Consider the following 19578-nt stretch of genomic DNA (forward strand, 5'->3'; position numbering starts at 1 on the left):
ATGACAAATACATGCTCCCCTGTCTCTAGAACATGTGAAAGTGATCATTCATCTGATTGGTTCATGTCTCAATGGTCATTTTTGGACTTTCATAAATAAATTTCATATGCAAATATCTAGATATCTATTATATAAGCAATAAAAAGTAAGTAAATTGCATGAAATCAATGTAATTCTTTTATAATTAGTGTAATCTATAGAGTCAATAAAATATTTTATCCAACACCTACAATGTGTATTTAAAAATCTGATTATCTGGATAAATTTTGTGAGGCTAAAACTCATTATAACAACTATAATGATGTCAAACTCAATATGCGTATCATGTACATGATTATACTAAAAGAGCTAGCTCATGTACAACATGTCATGAACTCTTCACTTTAGAGGTGAATTCTCTCTCTCTCCCAACATGTTCATGTTGAATAAAGCACATGCATACTCAGAAGTGTTTATGTTAAGGTGTAAGGAACCATGGCTTTAAGATCCAAGAAAATAATTATTTTAAAGGCATATTTTAGTGGTCACTTTCCTCTAATACATCATGTAAGAAGCAAGACATGTGCCAATGATAGATCATTTTGGAGAGTTTAGAATTAAAAAAGGTGTTGGGGGGGGGGGGTTGCACAGTCAAACCAATTAGTCAAGAGCAGCATATAAGTCTGTCAGTGTGTCCAGAAATGCTACATGCATTCTAATGTCTGGCCACAAATTGATGTCCACAGTTTTATGAAATGTGAATACTCATACTCAAATGGTTTCCATAAATGACATAATATTCTAATATATATTTTATGTTTTCCTGCAAACAAGTATGTTTAATCTAAATATGTTTTGCTTTTGAACCATTATTATCTAAAGTAAACAATTTTTTTCATGATCAGATATTTGAGGACGCGTTTCAGTCAAGAAACCAAGTTGATATGAAATCCTATTTCAATCTTTAAATGAGGTCAGTGAGGGCATTTTGGTCAATGAATGGTGCATTTTGGTCAATGAATGGTGCATTTTGGTCTTCTCTTGATAAAAGAATATACAGTATTAATTCCAGATTATGTGCATTAGGATAGAAGAAAATTTAAACTCCAAAAATAACTTTAAAGAAAACAAAAAAAGACATTATAAAACCTACCTCAACCTCATCCTCTTCAATTCTGCTCAGAATATCATAAGCTTCCTTAAGTACCTCATAGCCAACACCTTTTATACAGTCCCTGAAACATCAATATGGTCAACACATTACTATATATGTTCACAAAGCTTTGATTTTGGCATTTTGTTTCTGCTACTTTCACTTTTAAAACATTATTGACTATAATGAACCCAAAATTCTTGGATTTTTAGTCATTCACTCTACCAACATGGCTCCCGTTAAACTTTGAATAGAACATATAGAGTTATATGCTTCATTAGAGATAATAATGGAGCCATTATGGTGTACAAAATAGAACATGAATATACCACCACAGTGAAAAAATTGGACAGAATGCAAAACTCAACCAGGTGGAAGGATTACAGAAACAGTATCATATACCTCAACTACATTTGGAGTAGGGCATAAAAATAAACTGGAAAATCCTTTCCCAAAATTTAACCTTTCCATGGAAGGTCAGAACCATTGTGATTGTACATCAACTCACAACTAAAGGTCTGTCAAGATTCCACTATCAGAATTCTGGGTTCCTAAATATGAAACCATGACCTTGAGATCTTTATGCCCTTGAGCATGTGTTTGACCATACGATTTTGTTTCAACCAATAAAACAAATGACATCACTTCTGAAAGGTTGATTCAGACTGGATGATGTTGAAAGGTCATTTCAGACTGGATGATGCTGAAAGGTCATTTCAGACTGGATGATGCTGAAAGGTCATTTCAGACTGGATGATGTTGAAAACTCAAGCTCAGAGTTCTAGGATCTCTAATCATGATCTCAACTTTATTTTAACTACTAAGAATACTGCAGACATTCTTTTCCAAGCTTGGACTTCTGAAATAAATCTTTGATAGCAATATAAATGACAGAAGTTAACATATTTTCCATTTGTCATACATACCCATCTAAATAAGTTGGAAATTGTAATAAAAATAAAAAGGAAAATTAAGCAAAATACTTTAATATTTTGTTGTATTATCATTATGATCAAAGGCTCTTTTTCATTCAAAGAACAAAATCCCAATTTTTACTCAAACAACTAATTAGACTGTGACATGGCAAGCAAGAAATAGTTAACCTGAAGCTAGTAATGACATCATCAGTGTGACTCTTCATTTCTATATAATCCTACATGTATTCATTATTTTACAAATCAGAAACTTCAGTGATGAGATTTAACAACATAGTAAAACATTAGCAAACTTTGTGACTTCTGGTGCACTTAAACATTTGGTTTCTAGGCACTGCTTATGCACAAACTGAACACAACTCTCAAGTTACCCAATCAAAAACTGAACAAAACTCTCAAGTTTACCAATCAAAAAGTGAGCCCAACTCTGAAATTACCCAATCAAAAATCGAACACCAGTCTCAAGTTACCCAATTAAAAACTGAACACAACTCTCCAGTTACCCAATCACAAACTGAACACAACTCTCAAGTTCTCCAATCAAAACTTATACACAACTCTCACATTCTCAAAACTTAAACATAACTCTCATGTTACCCAATCAAAAATGAACAAAACTCTCATGTTCACCAATCAAACCCTGCCTGAGTTGACCCAGCTGGATGCACTGTCTGTAGATCCTGGACTTCAGTTTCAAAAATTCTACCATGATCTCCAGTACATTTTTTTGCAATTAATTAATCAAAAACACAGATTCTGAAACTCTGAGGCATTAAAATTTCTTTTTAATGTAGCTATGGCTATATTGGTAAGCTGTGTCAAGACAAACCTTTTTACCTCTTTATCAAATGACAACTGTGTTATTTACATGAAGGCTAATAACCCCCATGATATCAACTCATGGTATGGTAAATAGAATCTTTCATTTGTGCTCATTTCCAATTAAATTTATGAAACTCGCAAAATAAAATCCAATCCTTTGCTTACCAAGGCTCACATAAGATATAAATGTTTGAATTCGTTTTAAAAATTTCTTTTGAAAATTTGCACTGATGAAAGAGCCTCCATAAATCTATGTCAAACAAAGGAAAATCATCCACAAAAATTATCACACATTATGATGGGGAGTAAAGAGTTATACATACTCGTGTAACATTGTAATCCTTGCCATTAATCTATCAGCATTGCATAGAGTATCCACACCTGAAAATAACAGACAACTTTTCAATACAGGATTTATGAAAACAGTGAGAAAAAGGTGTCCACAAGACTGATAGACCCCTGTTAACACACCATATGTACACAATTATACATTGCTTAATGTTAATGGCCTGTTGGTATGAGTGTAATTCAATATGACAATCCAATGTAAGCATTCTCAAGTTTGTATTTTATATGAGTTATTATTCCCAGTTTTCAAATAATAAAAAATAATCCTGTTTCTCCCTAATTTTCAGCCATGGATTTTGTCTTTTTCCAGATCTCACTGAAAGAGGCTTTTATCTTCTTGGTGCCGCTTGCTATATTAATATAAAGTTGATTGATGTTGCTGGAAATATTGTTGACATTGTGAATATCTTTGCTTTTCCAGATTTTAAGAACTGGACCATAAGGCATGCATCGATAAGGTAAGCTATCAGAACTCTGCATCCAACAATTACATTAACGACTGGTACATTGATTTTTTCAGACAGTGCCACAATGTACTGTCATGCAATGCAACAACAAAAATGCATGGTATTTATAACAATTAGACTTTTATGCATACCAACAAAAAAATGAATGGATTTACATAAATTTGCAAACAATGCTTATTTTTAGTTCCATTAAAAATTTTATAGGAATTACGAAACTGGAATCCAAGACAAAACCCTGTATATCATAATTTTTCATGCAATGACTTGCATTTAACCAATCAGACATGTCTGAATTAACTATGTACATGGAGACGATTTTCCAGGTATTTATCCTTCTAGGTCCTTGAAGTTGAAAATTAATTAAATACTTCCCTTCCGAAGTTTACTTTTTGTGTATGGATGAAAAAGCTGCATAAATAACATATGAAATTCTTAAATTACTTGAAACTGCCTTCTCTAACTCTGTAGATGATTATTAGGTATAACTTACTGGGCATGGAGGAGCTTCTGGGAATCAGTGGCGTCTGCTCCACGTCCACCTTCTTTATCTCCTGTTCTTCGTCAGACTTGTCCTCCTCCTTATTCAGGTTCAGTGTTGTGTCCAGCAGTGTGATGAAGTTATTCATCTCCTTCTTCTCTCTGAAATGTTAATTGGTAATGTTGATCACAAATATCTTATACAACTCAGAAATTAAAACTTACACTTTTAATTATTCTTAATCAATTCTACAGAATGTTTTTATAACTTTGCATAAAAAGTTTTCTTCAGAAAGTTGCAATGGATAAATCAGCCTTGACAATGAAATCTTGAAAGGTTAGTTTAAAAATTTACAATATTTAAAAGAATAAAATAATTTGTATCCAATTTTATTAGTATTTCTGCTTGTACTTAGATCTAAATATGTACAAGCTATGAAGGGTCAGTTCAAAACTATAGCAACCCTGATAGCTAGGGTGATATGCACAGATGCAAATCCCTGCTGACATGCAAAAGGTAATCAGAGATGCCAAACCCTACTGACATGAAATTGGTACATCAGAGATGCCAAGCCCTACTAATATCAAATAGGTATATCACAGATGCCTATCTCAACTGACATGAAATAGATACATCACAGATGCCAATCTCTACCTACATGTAACAGGTAAACTGGATATGCCAGACCCTACTGATAAAAAATAGGTACATCAGAGACGTGAATCCCTAAAAACATGAAATAGGTAAATTAAAGATGCCAATCCCTACTGACATGAAATAAGAACATCTGCTTTGACAAATCATCATAATCTGAACATAAGAATTCAAATTTTATCCAGGGACCCCAAGTGGCCGAGTGGTCTAAAGTGCTCACCATTACGGATCACTGCCATCTCACCTCTGTCTGCATGGGTTCGAGTCACGGGTTTGGCCTATGTTGGTATGTGAGAAAGCTTGCCAGTAGCTTCTCGTTGGTCGGTGGTTCTTTCCGGGGTTTACCCGGGTTCTTCCTCCACCATTAATACTGGCCGCCATGTATAGCCTATCTTGTGCTGAAAAATGGAGTTAAACCCTACAACAACAACAACAACAAATTTTATCCAAGAATTTATTGCAATCATTATACTGTACTGATTTAAAGTTCCTGCCAATTGAAGCATGCTTCCCACAGTAATTTTTCCTCATGTGACACAGCTTAGTCCATCAAGAAAAGACTACAACGGCATGGTATTTGTCCACTGTTGATGCCTTGTGTTACGTTTTGAATTTCTGTGGTATATGCCATATCTTAATCATAGTATACTCCTCATCAGTCATTTGTATTTTTATATCTTTCTGAACTTTCTCAGGTGATTTCTGATTAATAAATATTTAAGTGTTTTTGTGATATAAGCACTTACAAGGCATACTTTCACAACAAAAATGACAGTAATCTACATATTCTGGGAGTCAAGTGTGTGTTTGTGATTTGGATTTTTAACATAGCTTTAACAATTTATCAGTCATATCACAATGATGTCTGCAGTGTGGTAGTTTATAGTGATCTCTAGCACTGGGGCATCATGCCACAGACATGTAGCATGATGTCCCACCCAGTCACATTATCCTGACACCAGGCTGACCAGTCCTAACACTAACATCTTAATGCTGAGCGCCTAGCGAGGCAGCTGTTAGTTCCATTTTTATAAGTCTTTGGTATGACTCACCTGGGGCTCAAACCTGCATCCTCCTGCATCCAGACACACTCTCTAACCACTAGGCCACTGAAGCAGTCTGGGAGTCAAGTTGTATCTGCATAAATTTTATTTTAAATCGGAATTCTGAATCTGACAAAGTAACCATTATGGCAGAATTTAATCTAAAAAATAGGATTGACTGGTATCTATTGATGTGGTCATAAAGATGGAACAAACTGGAGAAACAAGAAAGAAAAAAAATTTGGATAGCTGACATTCTACTATTGCACCTGTTAGTCTATCCACGCTCCGTTAGGCTCATTTCAACCAGACTCTCATGGGAGTCTGTCCTGGCTCCATTAGTCTCATTCAACCAGACTCTCATGAGAGTCTGTCTAGGCTCCATTAGGCTCATTCAACCAGACTCTCATGGGAGTCTGTCCTGGCTCCATTAGTCTCATTCAACCTGACTCTCATAAGGGTCTATCCAGGCTCCATTAGTCTCAGTCAACCAGACTCTCATGAGAGTCTGTCTAGGCTCCATTAGTCTCATTCAACCTGACTCTCATGAAGGTCTGTCTAGGCTCCATTAGCCTCATTCAACCAGACTCTCATGAATGTCTGTCTAGGCTCCATTTGTCTCATTCATCAAAACTCTCATAAAGGTCTATCCAGGCTCCATTAGTCTCATTCAACCTGACTCTCATAAGGGTCTATCCAGGCTCCATTAGTCTTACTCAACCGGACTCTCATAAGAGTCTGTCTAGGCTCCATTAATCTCACTGAACCATGAGGGTCTTACCAGGCTTCATTAGTCTAATTCAACCAGATTCTCATGAGAATCTTGTAAAATGCTTAAATGAATGTCGTTAATCAAAGAATGCACGACAGTCAAATCTTTTACAACTACAAAGACATTTCTTGCTAATTCTAAACTTATCGAATTACACTTTCTGTGACCATTCAAACTTAAATTCCATGATAAGTTTAAAATGATATTATTTAACATTCTTTTTTTAAATATCTATAGATGCAGGAGGTTAACCCCAATCAGCCAATGAAACTGCCAACATTTAGGTAAAATATTATATCATCTCAGCAAAATGATCTCACCTCATCTTTTCAGCCAATCAAATTACTTTGCAAATTTTGAGAAAGCCTCATTCTGGTGTTAAGAGGAAAACTCAGGCTTTTACCAGACTCTCATTTTACAGTGATCTCACAAAGCCATGTCAGAGATCTGAACCTGTTTTAACCTTATGTCTTGCATTATTAAGACAAATCTGGGAACCTGTGTTAACATTAAGTATGTCCTGTGTTATTAACATAGATCTGGGACTTGTTTTAACCTTAAATATGTCCATGTTATTAACACAAATCTGGGCCTTGTTTTAACCTTAAATATGTCCTGTGTTATTAACACAAATCTGGGACCTGTTTTAACTTTAATTAGGTATGGTGTATTGCAGAACCCCATGTCTCATATGCATTATACTCCACCTTCCAAGAGTGTCTCTGTACAGAGAATTTGGAGATATCAGTCGGGGGAAAATACCATAAAAACCACACCCCTTTCAAATCATTTACATCAGTAAGATACATTCTGATCTCATCCTATAAGTGTTGCAGTTATCAAGATAATGACATCATAATGTACATGACATACAAAAATAATGTCACACAGACACACGCAGAGCCTGATCTTAAAATATTCTTTCTAACTGATATTAACTGTACTTTTATTTACCTTAAACTTGACATGGTTTGTTTTCATTATTAAATATTACCTGCCTTAGCACCCCAAATTTGGGTATACTTGTCATTTACTAGTCTGACTGCATTCAAGGCTAAAGCAGGCCAGGTGGCCTAGGCTACATGTGCATTCATGCGTCTATATATCCATCTTGTATCAGAATCACTAAAACTAAGGAATAATTGCTAAAAAATTGTTTGGGCTTTTGACTTTTTTTTTTTTTAAAATGTACATTTTCATAAAGCTTGAAAGTCAAGCAAAAATCTGAAATCACTAAAATTTGTATACTCCCTAAGCAATGATCATTACAATTTATGAGAAAAATTACCCTGTCATTAATTGCCCTTTAAAAAAAACCTGCTGAACAAGTACTTCAAACATCATCAAATTTGAAATGACTGAAGATCATAGACTTCTGTTATTAAATACAAAAGGAATGGGAAGGTTTGTTGGTAATATTTGTTTAGTTTGACAATTATTGACATCACAATGGTTTTACACAAAAGAAGGCCTGTGTGGCTAATTTACAGTAGGCCATAAATAGCTAAGGTTTTTCATAGATTTTGTGTTGTTAACTTTAAATTTTCCTTTTCAGAACTGTTATTGCGACTATTAATTAAACTGAATGAGAATCTTCCTGTTCCATAACAATGTTCGAAACAAGTCACAACCCATTCATTTATGTCCAATCTCCCCCAGTACGTTTTATGATACACCTAGATAAAAGCGAAATCATGTCAATGGCATCACAATGAAATGATCGTATCATTTTGAGTGACACAGTAAGTGCTGATTTTACTGAAGCAGAGTAACTTAACACAAAACATTATGGCAAAGGTTTAACAATGTTAACACACCAATGCCATTGGAAAGTTGCTACCTGTCTTGCAATGTTAATGCAGGTATGACAAAAACTGTCTGCAAATTTGTGTGCACAAGAAAAATGTCAGCTTATTTACAGTACCAAGAAAATGTTTGCCCACAGAAATTAATTAACTTACATTACTGACCTGTTGATAGATGTTTAATATGCAAAATCTGAGTGACATAAACTTTGCCTTTTTTCCTAATAACATCATGGTAGCCTGAGTAAGCCCTTATTTTATTGTTCTTGTCAATAATTTGCACGTGTTATGAGTACCATACATTCCAACACAAGACCGATAACAGTGATTACCATATATACTCACTTATAAACCTAGTCCAACTGCAAACAACATGGACCCTAATCTGCTATAGCAAAAAGAACTACTGATCATGGTCTATGCTTGTTCTACTGTATACTCCTAACAAGCTGCATAGACATATATCTACTGGCACCATATGCAATGGCAGATCTGGGTCTGTGCAGTCAGCATTTGAGCTAGGCTTACCAGCAAGCATATATGGTATTTCAAGAACTGTATGCAGTCATTTGCTTAAATTATAACAATACAAATATTCTAAACCATTTGCCTTATTCAGTCTTTTGTATATGGAGTAAAATTTCATAGTATTCAGCCACAATTCACAAACACATATTCTGTATTGTTTTGCATACAATACAACATAGGAAAACTCTAACAGCTATTAAATATTCACATAAAACAAAATTAAAATTTTGGCACTGTGCTGTAATGTTCATTATCTTGCTGCAAGAACATTTTTAATTGTTGGCAGTATCCACTTTAACAATGTCTTTAAAAAGATACTGCCTTTATAAACAGTACAGTATAAAGGAAAAGCAGCAAAGGTCTTATTAATTTTGCTTGACAAAATGGTATATGTAAACTATCAAAATAATAAAGCAAGATTTATTAAAATATCAAGCCCACAAAGAAGCCCACTCAGACAAAGTTCAGAGAGCATGAATTTATTCCAGTTGATAATATACGTTAAAGTACAGGTAAATCTAAGGTGATATCTTACACTAATATGAAACTCCCTTACACACAAACTTTTACATCGAGTTAATCTTTGTCCAGGTACGATATAATTTTCTCAAATCCCAAATTAATATAGATAAACATTTCCAGGTGTAATACTGAAATGGAAAATCCTTCTCCTCCCTCACCTGACCATTATCCTGTCTGTCATATGTCACCATAGCGTTTTAACTTGAACATCAAAATGTTTAGTCATTTTTACTGACCATCGTCTATATTTTTATTGATTTAATTTCAGAACATAAGCCACCTGTACTGTAACAAAAGTTTTGAGTTTGCATTAAATTATTAAGCCCCTACTAAAAAATCATATATGGTCTTTCTCATGACCTAAGCATTTTCGATGTTTACTTTCTCAATTTAATTCTTTATGTGTATCAAATGAGTGCCATTTTGTTTAATACAAGATTTGTTCACCTTGGAATGTGAAGAAAAGAAATTCAACCATGTGTACTGGTGTTCCACCCTCAGGAAAATAAACTATAAACAGGAACTCAGCAAAGACTGATTCCTGCCAATTCATTATGACTAATCCAACTTCCCACCTCACAGACTATCTTAAGATCTTTCTGAGGACAAAGTTGTAAGAAGACAGTTAAGACAAGTGCTGAGCGAACTTTGTGATGCTGGGCAGAATATGATGTTGTCTTTAGCAGAAACATCCTTGTGTGTATTTAATAAGTTAAAAGAGTTTGTAGGTTAATATATTATAATGCTATGGCGTAAACCAAAACAACTGCACAAAATCTTTTTGGACATGATTTCTTCCTGCATGTCATCGCAGTAAAACCAGTGATGGAGTTGTAAACCAGCTATCCAAACATTAGTTTGAAATGTATCAACAGTATGAATACACTTACGTTACCCTTATTATACATTGCTTACAAGTTGAATCAAACTGCAAATTGCACAGATCCAGATCTGCCAGTGCATAAGGTACCAGCAGATCTGGGTCTATCCAGTTTGTAAGGAGTAATCCATAAAACAAACAATACAGACTCTAATCTGCAGGCACATTATGTGATGGCAGATCAGAGTCTGTATTGCTTGCAATTAGACTGGACTTATAAGCGACCCCTACAGTGGTCTTGTCTGCCTCAGGTTAAAACCCCAGCCAAATCATATCATTAAAGACTTATATAAATGGTACCAGCAGCTGCCTTGCTAGGCCCTCAGCATTAAGAGGTTAGTGTTAGGACTGGTCGACCTGGTGTCAGGATAATGTGACTGGGTGGGACATGATGCCACATGCCAGCAGCATGATGCCCCAGTGCTAGACATCACTATAAACTGCCACACTGCAGACATCATAGAGATATGACTAGAAAATTTTTTAAAATTATGTTAAAAATCCAAATCACACACACACATGCACAGACTTATAAGCTACTATATATGGTATGTAGATATGCATTTCACAGAGATATACATATGAAATTATCACTCAAAAACAGAGTTGTTAATAGTAGTTACTAATGTTAAGAGATTACATAATGTTTAGCATTGAATACCAGCTAGCAAGGCAGTAAAAGCGCTAAAAAGTTTCTGAATCAGGAATCTGGCCTGATCTTTATTCAAAACTTACATAAATCAGAGGTTTAAAACCGGAGATTTGTAAAGGTTATCAACATTCCACTGTTAAAATTTATTTAAATCATGGTGCATTAAATGTTTTTCTAGAAAAAGGTAAAGCTGTACAGTTTGGCTTCATGTAAGACAGAGATTTATCAGTAAAATTCCTCTTTTTTATTTTTAATGAACACTGAAATGTACCACACTTATCTTCTAAAGTTGATTTTAATTTACTGATCATGTAGGGTTTGAAGTACACATATCAGCCATTTTCTCAAGTTATGATTTATTTAAAAAATGAGGACTTGTGACATAACGTGATATGTTACTAGTAAAAAAAAATGTTATTTGATGAGTGAAACATAAGGAGCTATTAGCAGATAGCAAATCTAATAATAAGGAAAGTTGCGATATAGCATGGTCCATGTAATGAGGTCACAGTGACTGTCTTTTGGCACCATACTGCACTACTCCTTTGGTCAAATGCTAAGGTCATGTGAAAAGCCATACATAATGGCAAATTTGAGAAATAGGTCTTTTTCAAATCCAAGCAATACAGTAACTTGGTATGAAATATGGATCACAGAGACCTACAATTCTCCTAAGGATTCTAAGCATATTAAAATAAAGAAACTTGTTTTAGGGATTTTATACACTGTTCAGTGTTTATGCATTTATTACAGAGTTGTCATTTTAAAACCTAAAGAGATTCAAACACTACAACTCAGTGATTATAATCCAGACAAACCCTTGCAAAAAAAAGGTTAAAATAATTTCACTGTTGCCGATAAAACACAGAAAAGATAACTGAAATCATGAATATCTTAAAGAACATTGCCATGCTGTAACCCCTGCACCATAACATCCATGTCATTTGTCATGTGTTGATATAATAATCAATACATTCTATGACATCACTAAACCATTCAAAGCAGATGTGAGAAAAGTAGGACAAGTTTAATTAAAGTCTAAGCTCTATAAAGAATTCAGGTAAAATTATGCTGAGGTACAATGAGCAGCAAATAAAATGTAAGAATAACACCATATGCTTACAAATGTAAGGCATGGTAAAGAAATTAAAAGATTTTATACACTGAAACTTGGGTCTAAAAACATTGATAATAATAAAGACAAAACTCTACAAAAATGAATTAATTGTGCCAGGCTTAAGCGGAGACTTGATTAGATTCTCTCAGCATTGTATTAGTAACATGTACCACTCGGGTGGCCTAGTGGTTAGAGCATCCCTCTCGGATGCAGGAGGTCATGGGTTTGATCCCCGGCCGAGTCATGCCGAAGACTTAACAAAACTGGTACTAACAGCTGTCTCGCTTGGCGCTCAGCATTACGAGGTTAGTGTTAGGACTGGTCTGCCTGGTGTCAGCATAATGTGACTGGGTGGGACATCATGCTACATGTCTGCGGCATGATGCCCCAGTGCTAGACATCACATCAATATGACTAAAAAATATTTAAAGCTATGTTAAAAATCCAAATCACACACACACACACATTAGTACCATGCAAAACTGAACTCTATATAGGGATTATATACTGTTGCATTTTTAAGTCTAGCTATACTATCAGAAAATACCTACAGCAGCAAAATAAATCACTGTCAAGAGTACATGGACATACAATAAACACCTGATGTACACATATATTGTGTTACCGAGAAACCTCACATATGACGAATGCACATGACTCAAATCACTCCATCAATGGAGAGCTGAATCTTCATCCCCATTGAACACATAAAAAAATGGCTGTTCTTGTTTTGGAACCCATACTGCATTTGCGGATATATGTGAATGATGTATATTTCAGGGTATATTTATCTTTTGTTGTTGTTGTGGGGTTTAACGCCATTTTTCAGCACGATAGGGCTATACATGGCGGCCAGTATTAATGGTGGAGGAAGAACCCGGAAAACCCCGGAAAGAACCACCGACCCACGAGAAGCTACTGGCAAGCTTCCTCACATGCCCACATTGGCTGAATCTTAGACTCGAACCGCCGCAGACAGAGGTGAGATGGCAGTGATCCGTAACGAAGAGCGTTTTAGACCACTCGGCCACTCGGGGCCCCGTATATTTATCTGCTTGGATGTTAATACGAATTCACACAAACGCATATATGAGTAGGTCAAATACATGTAAAATCAAGAATTTACTGTATACATGTATATGCACTGATCCCGCACTGTAATGCTGTTCAGGAGAGTCATACAAGTGTACTGTGTTATAAGGTTATCTTATACTGAGGTAGACTCATTATCAAAACTACACTCATGCCAAAAATAGTATCTATGACAATACAGTAAAACCTGTGTTGAAAGACCACTGCTATGTCAGACCACCTTTCTTGAAAGACCATATTAATAATGCACAGATTTGTTGATCATATATAGGTATGACCTGTTATGAGAGACCACCTGTCTTAAGAGACACATAATTTTTGGGCAGAAGGGGTGGTCTTTCAGGAGAGGTTCTACTGTACCTACATTATGAGATTTCACTATACTGAGGGACATGATTATGAGGGATCAATGTATATAAAGCTCATCAAACAAAGATGCATGCCTACCAATATTTCCATTTTTTAAAAAGTCACAATCTGGCACTAAAGGCGTGCAATGTTACTCCTGTGAAGAGAATGGTAAATTCATGTACCTTTCCCTATCTCGTGCTGCTGCATGATTTCTGAGAATAAATGGTTTCCTGGGTTCAAACTGGTATGTTCCATCCCTGGATGTACATGAATTGATATGAATGGTATTTAATTAGGGAACAACAGGTCAAAGTGGGGATGATATCACTCAGCTGGGTAGCTGACACATGTCAGCTTGTGAATGCAAATTCACACACATTAAACTATTGAGGAAAACTGTTATTGTTGTCATGGGTTTAATGCAATTTTTCAGCACATGATATCCTATACATGGCAGAAGCTATTGGCAAGCTTTTTTACATATCCACATTTGCTGAGCCTGAGACTTGAACCCACATGGACAAAAGTATAAGAGAAAAAGATGAAAAGATGCTTGGAACATTTAGTTATTACACTGTTCATTAATGTTGGCATTATTTTTCTTCTTTCCTAGACCATATACATAGAATCAATTTCCAAGACCAAATACAAAGAAACACTTTCCATGACAAAATACTGAGATTGGCTTTCCTAAACCATATACATATAATGTACATAGAATCACCTTCCCAACACACAATGGACAAGTCATTTGCACAACCAGTATTATCCAATGGATTTATCCCAGTCCCTTGGGACATGTTCTTAATTCATAACTTTGACACTGTTCAAAGTCCCACTCTAAATGTACACACCAAGGACCACACCATAAACTCATTTAACCATATGTTAAGGTGAGATAAAGTCTATATACATGATTATAAGTCCAACTGCAAAAAACAACAATGACCCTGATCTGCCACTGCATAATGCACTGCCAGATCAGGGTCTACACTGTTCTACTGATTACTTCTAACAAAATGCATAGACCTAGATCTGCTGATGCATAATATGATGAAAAATCTGAGTGTGCAGTTTGCAAGTGAACTTGACTTGTAAGTACAGTAAGTATTTACAATATCTAATGACCTATAACATGAATCAAGTATCATCGAGGATATTATTCTGTCTACAATCAATTGTCAATTTCAATTTATTTTATGAACAATTACAATGGTATTATGTTGTCTACAATCAATTGTCAATTTCAATTTATTTTATGAACAATTACAATGGTATTATGCTGTCTACAATCAATTGTCAATTTCAATTTATTTTATGAACAATTACAATGGTATTATGCTGTCTACAATCAATTGTCAATTTCAATTTATTTTATGAACAATTACAATGGTATTATGCTGTCTACAATCAATTGTCAATTTCAATTTATTTCATGAACAATTACAATTCAGATTTCCATAGTTCTTGTGATAAAAAAAAGAATCCTTCATAGGGTCTAATGATCTACTGAGTGAAAATAATTTTTAAGAATTAAAGACAAGACAATTTCCTAAATTTTTTAAATTCTGATGGATGAAAGCATTTCTGACATTCTTCAGTGATAACACAAGTTTCAAATCAGCTGCTGTGGTGGACATACTGGAATTCAGATTGGCACCTTTTTCTTATGGACAAAGCAGACATTATCAGAAATCTTTTGGTGAAAACCCAAAGTTATAATGATCATCCATTCAGGGGGTGATGACAAAATATTTCAAGACAGCCATCATGGCAACTATACTGGATGTATGACTGGAACCATTTTCATTTAGGACCAGCCAGGTATGATAAGAAGGCTAATGAAGACAACCCGATGTTCAAAGAGCCATCAATTTGAGAGGAGTCAAGATAACAATATATTCAAGATAGACACCATGGTGGCCATATTGACAGTTAGTCATCTTCATTTAGGACCAACCAGACACCAAAAGAACTTCTCTGATGAAAACCACATGCCAAAATTCCATTTATGGGGATTTGCAAAAACACGATTTTCAAGTTGGCTACATACTTTATGTCAGATAGCACCATTTTATTTTTAAATATGGGATCAAGAAAACATTATAAGAAGTCTTTCAGTGAAAACAACATGCTGATATGACCATTCATTTAGGCGAGTTAGTAATAATAAAATTTTCAAACCAACCACATTTTGGACCTTACATCAGCACCATTTTCATTTTGGACCAATTAGACATCATAATTAAGATGGATGTTGTTGTGGCCATGATGGATGTCAGATCCACAATATTTTCATTTAGGACCAACTGGACATCATAAGAAGTATTTTAGTGAAAACCTCATGTCGATATGACCATCTATGTTGATATGATCATCCATGTTGATATGACCATCCATGTTGACATGGCCATCCATGTTGATATGACCATCCATGCTGATATGACCATCCATGTTGATATGACCATCCATTTTGATATGACCATCCATGTTGACATGACCATCCATGTCGATATGACCATCTATGTTGATATGACCATCCATTTTGATATGACCATCCATGTTGATATGACCATCCATGTTGACATGACCATCCATGTTGATATGACCATCCATGCTGATATGACCATCCATGTTGATATGACCATCCATTTTGATATGACCATCCATGTTGACATGACCATCCATGTCAATATGACCATCTATGCTGATATGACCATCCATTTTGATATGACCATCCATGCTGATATGACCATCCATGCTGATATGACCATCCATGTTGATATGACCATCCATGTTGAAATGACCATCCATGTCGATATGACCATTGTTGATATGACCATCCATGTTGATATGACCATCCATGCAGAAGGAGTATCAATGGCATACTTTAAAGATGACTGATGTGGTAGCCATATTTTATTTCACATCTTCATCATTTTGATTTAATAATAAGTCTTTAGGTGAAAACCCAATATGAGTATGACTTTCTATTTCAGGGAAAGCAGCCACAGCAAGAATTTCAAGATGGCTGCTATAGTGGCCATACTGGACAGCTGATCAGCACCATTTTTATTTATGCCTTGCTAGGCATTATACAAAGTCTTTCAGTGAAAAGCCCATATTAAGATGACTATCTATTCAGGAGGAGTAGTAAAAATAAGATTTTCAAGACTGTTGCTATGGTGGCCATACTGGATGTTAAATTGGCACCATTTTCATTTAGGACCAATTAGACATCATACGAAGTCTATTGGTGAAAATCCCATGTTGCTTTGACCAGCCATTCAGAAGAAGTACTGACAAGATTTTCAAGATGGCTGCTAGAAAACAAACTGAAAGAAATGACACTATGCTGAAAATTTGTGATATATCAACCTAATTCTAAACATAGTTATTCAAGTTTCATGCATCGCAATATATGCTTCATGCATAGTTATTCAAGATTCTTGCATAGCTATTCAAGCTTCATGCATAGTTATTCAAGCTTCGTGCACAGCTATTTAGTTTTTCTTCTACATTTTAACACAAGACCTATTAGTAATGAGTTCAGTGCAAAGGACCAGCTCCATAGGGCCTTAAAAGGGCCCAATGCACAACATCTTGCTCCCTAGGGCTTTTAAAACCATCACTACATCAAGTTCCTATACATGTCATTAATTGTCCTACATTTTTTACAATGATATCCAGTGCTTTAGTTACAAACTGAAATGTTCAAAACTGGGTTGTGTGTGTATATATATATATATATATATATATATATATATATATATATATATATATATATATATATATATATATATATCTGATACTAAATTAATGACTTTTCAATATAAAATTGTCAATTATTTTTAACAACCAATAAATTTCTTGTGAAGTGTAGAAGGTCTTCACCAGATTCTTGCAGCTTTTGTAAAGCAAATTCAGAGTCAATGGTACATCTGTGGCAGTGTCGATACATTCAGAGTCAATTATACGTCTTCTGTGGCAGTGTCAATGCATAAGAGTCGATTATACATCTTCTGTGGTAGTGTCAATACATAGAGTCAATTATACATCTTCTGTGGCAGTGTCAATACAAAGAGTCAATTATACATCTTCTGTGGCAGTGTCAATACATAGAGTTCAATTATACATCTTCTGTAGCAGTGTCATTACATACAGAGTCAATTATACATCTGTGGCAGCATCGATACATACAGGGTCAATTATACATCTGTAGCAGTGTCAATACATACAAAGTCAATTATACATCTTCTGTAGCAGTATCAATATACACAGAGTCAATTATACATCTTCTGTGGCAGTGTCAATACATACAGAGTCAATTATACATCTGTGGCAGTGTCAATACATACAGGGTCAATTATACATCTGTAGCAGTGTCAATACATACAAAGTCAATTATACATCTTCTGTAGCAGTGTCAATATACACAGAGTCAATTATACATCTTCTGTGGCAGTGTCAATACAAACAGAGTCAATTATACATCTGTGGCAGTGTCAATGCATACAGAGTCAATTATACATCTGTGGCAGTGTCAATGCATACAGAGTCCATTATACATCTTCTGTAGCAGTGTCAATATCATTAAATAATTTGGACAGGAATAGAAAATATTATACAAAGAAAATGTAATATTCAAATCAGAGCTGCAACTCAGTTTTGTGGATTCAAAGTATGCAACAGAATTGAATAATATTTGCTAATAGTTAAAAAATACATTTATCTTTCTATATTCAAAAACTGCATTCCTTCATTAGCTGGTGCTATATCAGCCTTTAGAATTGAGTATTGTATTGAATGCAGTTCAGATCACTACCAGACTCCCAATAAATATTAAACATTCATGAAAAAATGGATTTGAGAATGCAAACTGAAATTTGTATTACAATGTACATGTGTCTGTGTTAATACCATAACGTACTGTACATAAATGTTCAATTGTCAGTATCAAGGTTGTATATATACTGTATTCCTCAACAAGTAAAAGAAAAATTAAAAATAATTTCATATGCACCAAAAAATATGACTTCTGTTAGTCTCAAACTCTGACATTAACTAAAAACATCCTGCACAAGTACTATCTTCTAGAAATAGTTGTACTGCAATGTTATGACAGGAATTTGTAGTGCAGTGATATGACTGGAAATAGTCACAATGCAATGATATGACTGCAATTTGTAGTGCAATGATATGACTGGAAATAGTCACAATGCAACGATATGACTGGAAATAGTCACAATGCAATGACATCACTGGAAATAGTCAAAATGTAATGATATCACTGGAAATAGTCACAATGCAATGATATCAATGGAATTTGTAGTGCAATAATATGACTGGAAATAGTTACAATGCAACGATATGACTGGAAATAGTCACAATGCAATGATATCACTGGAATTTGTAGTGCAGTGATATGACTGGAAATAGTCACAGTGCAATGATATCACTGGAATTTGCAGTGCAATGATATGACTAGAAATAGTCACAATGCAATGATATCACTGGAAATAGTCACAAGTCGATGATATGACTGGAATTAGTCACAATGCAATGATATCACTGGAATCTGAAGTGCAGTGATATGACTGGAAATAGTCACAATGCAATGATATCACTGGAAACAGTCACAGTGCAATGATATGACTGGAAATAGTCACAATGCAATGATTTGACTGGAATTTGTAGTGCAATTATATGACTGGAAATAGTCACAGTGCAAAGATATGACTGGAATTTGTAGTGCAATGACATGATGGAAACAGTCACCATGCAATGATATGACTGGAAATAGTCACAGTGCCATGAAATGACTGGAAATAGTCACAATGCAGTGATATGACTGGAAATAGTCACAATGCAATGAAATGACTGGAAATAGTCGCAATGCAATGATACAACTGGAAATAGTCACAATGCAATGAAATGACTGAAAATAGTCACAATGCAATGATATCACTGGAAATAGTCA

The 19578-nt window shown here is 34.9% G+C and overlaps 1 protein-coding gene across 2 annotated transcripts in view; it reads right to left on the minus strand.

Annotated features, from left to right (window-relative positions):
* The window catches only part of LOC149793619 (uncharacterized), a 68363-nt gene that overhangs the window by 13392 nt on the left and 35393 nt on the right, over positions 1–19578 (minus strand). Inside the window, exons 13-16 of one of the 2 annotated variants that reach the window (XM_089967585.1) lie at positions 13781–13855; positions 4195–4343; positions 3213–3270; positions 1133–1214 (exon numbers count right to left, since the gene is read on the minus strand). In XM_089967585.1, the coding sequence (XP_089823711.1) occupies positions 1133–1214; positions 3213–3270; positions 4195–4343; positions 13781–13855 (364 nt within the window). The remainder of the gene's footprint in view (positions 1–1132; positions 1215–3212; positions 3271–4194; positions 4344–13780; positions 13856–19578) is intronic. The other variant, XM_089967587.1, reaches the window with a different exon arrangement.

Source organism: Sinohyriopsis cumingii, chromosome 8 (assembly GCF_028554795.1).
Source record: "Sinohyriopsis cumingii isolate HCF-2022 chromosome 8, ASM2855479v2, whole genome shotgun sequence".
NCBI classification, from domain to species: Eukaryota; Metazoa; Mollusca; class Bivalvia; order Unionida; family Unionidae; genus Sinohyriopsis; species Sinohyriopsis cumingii.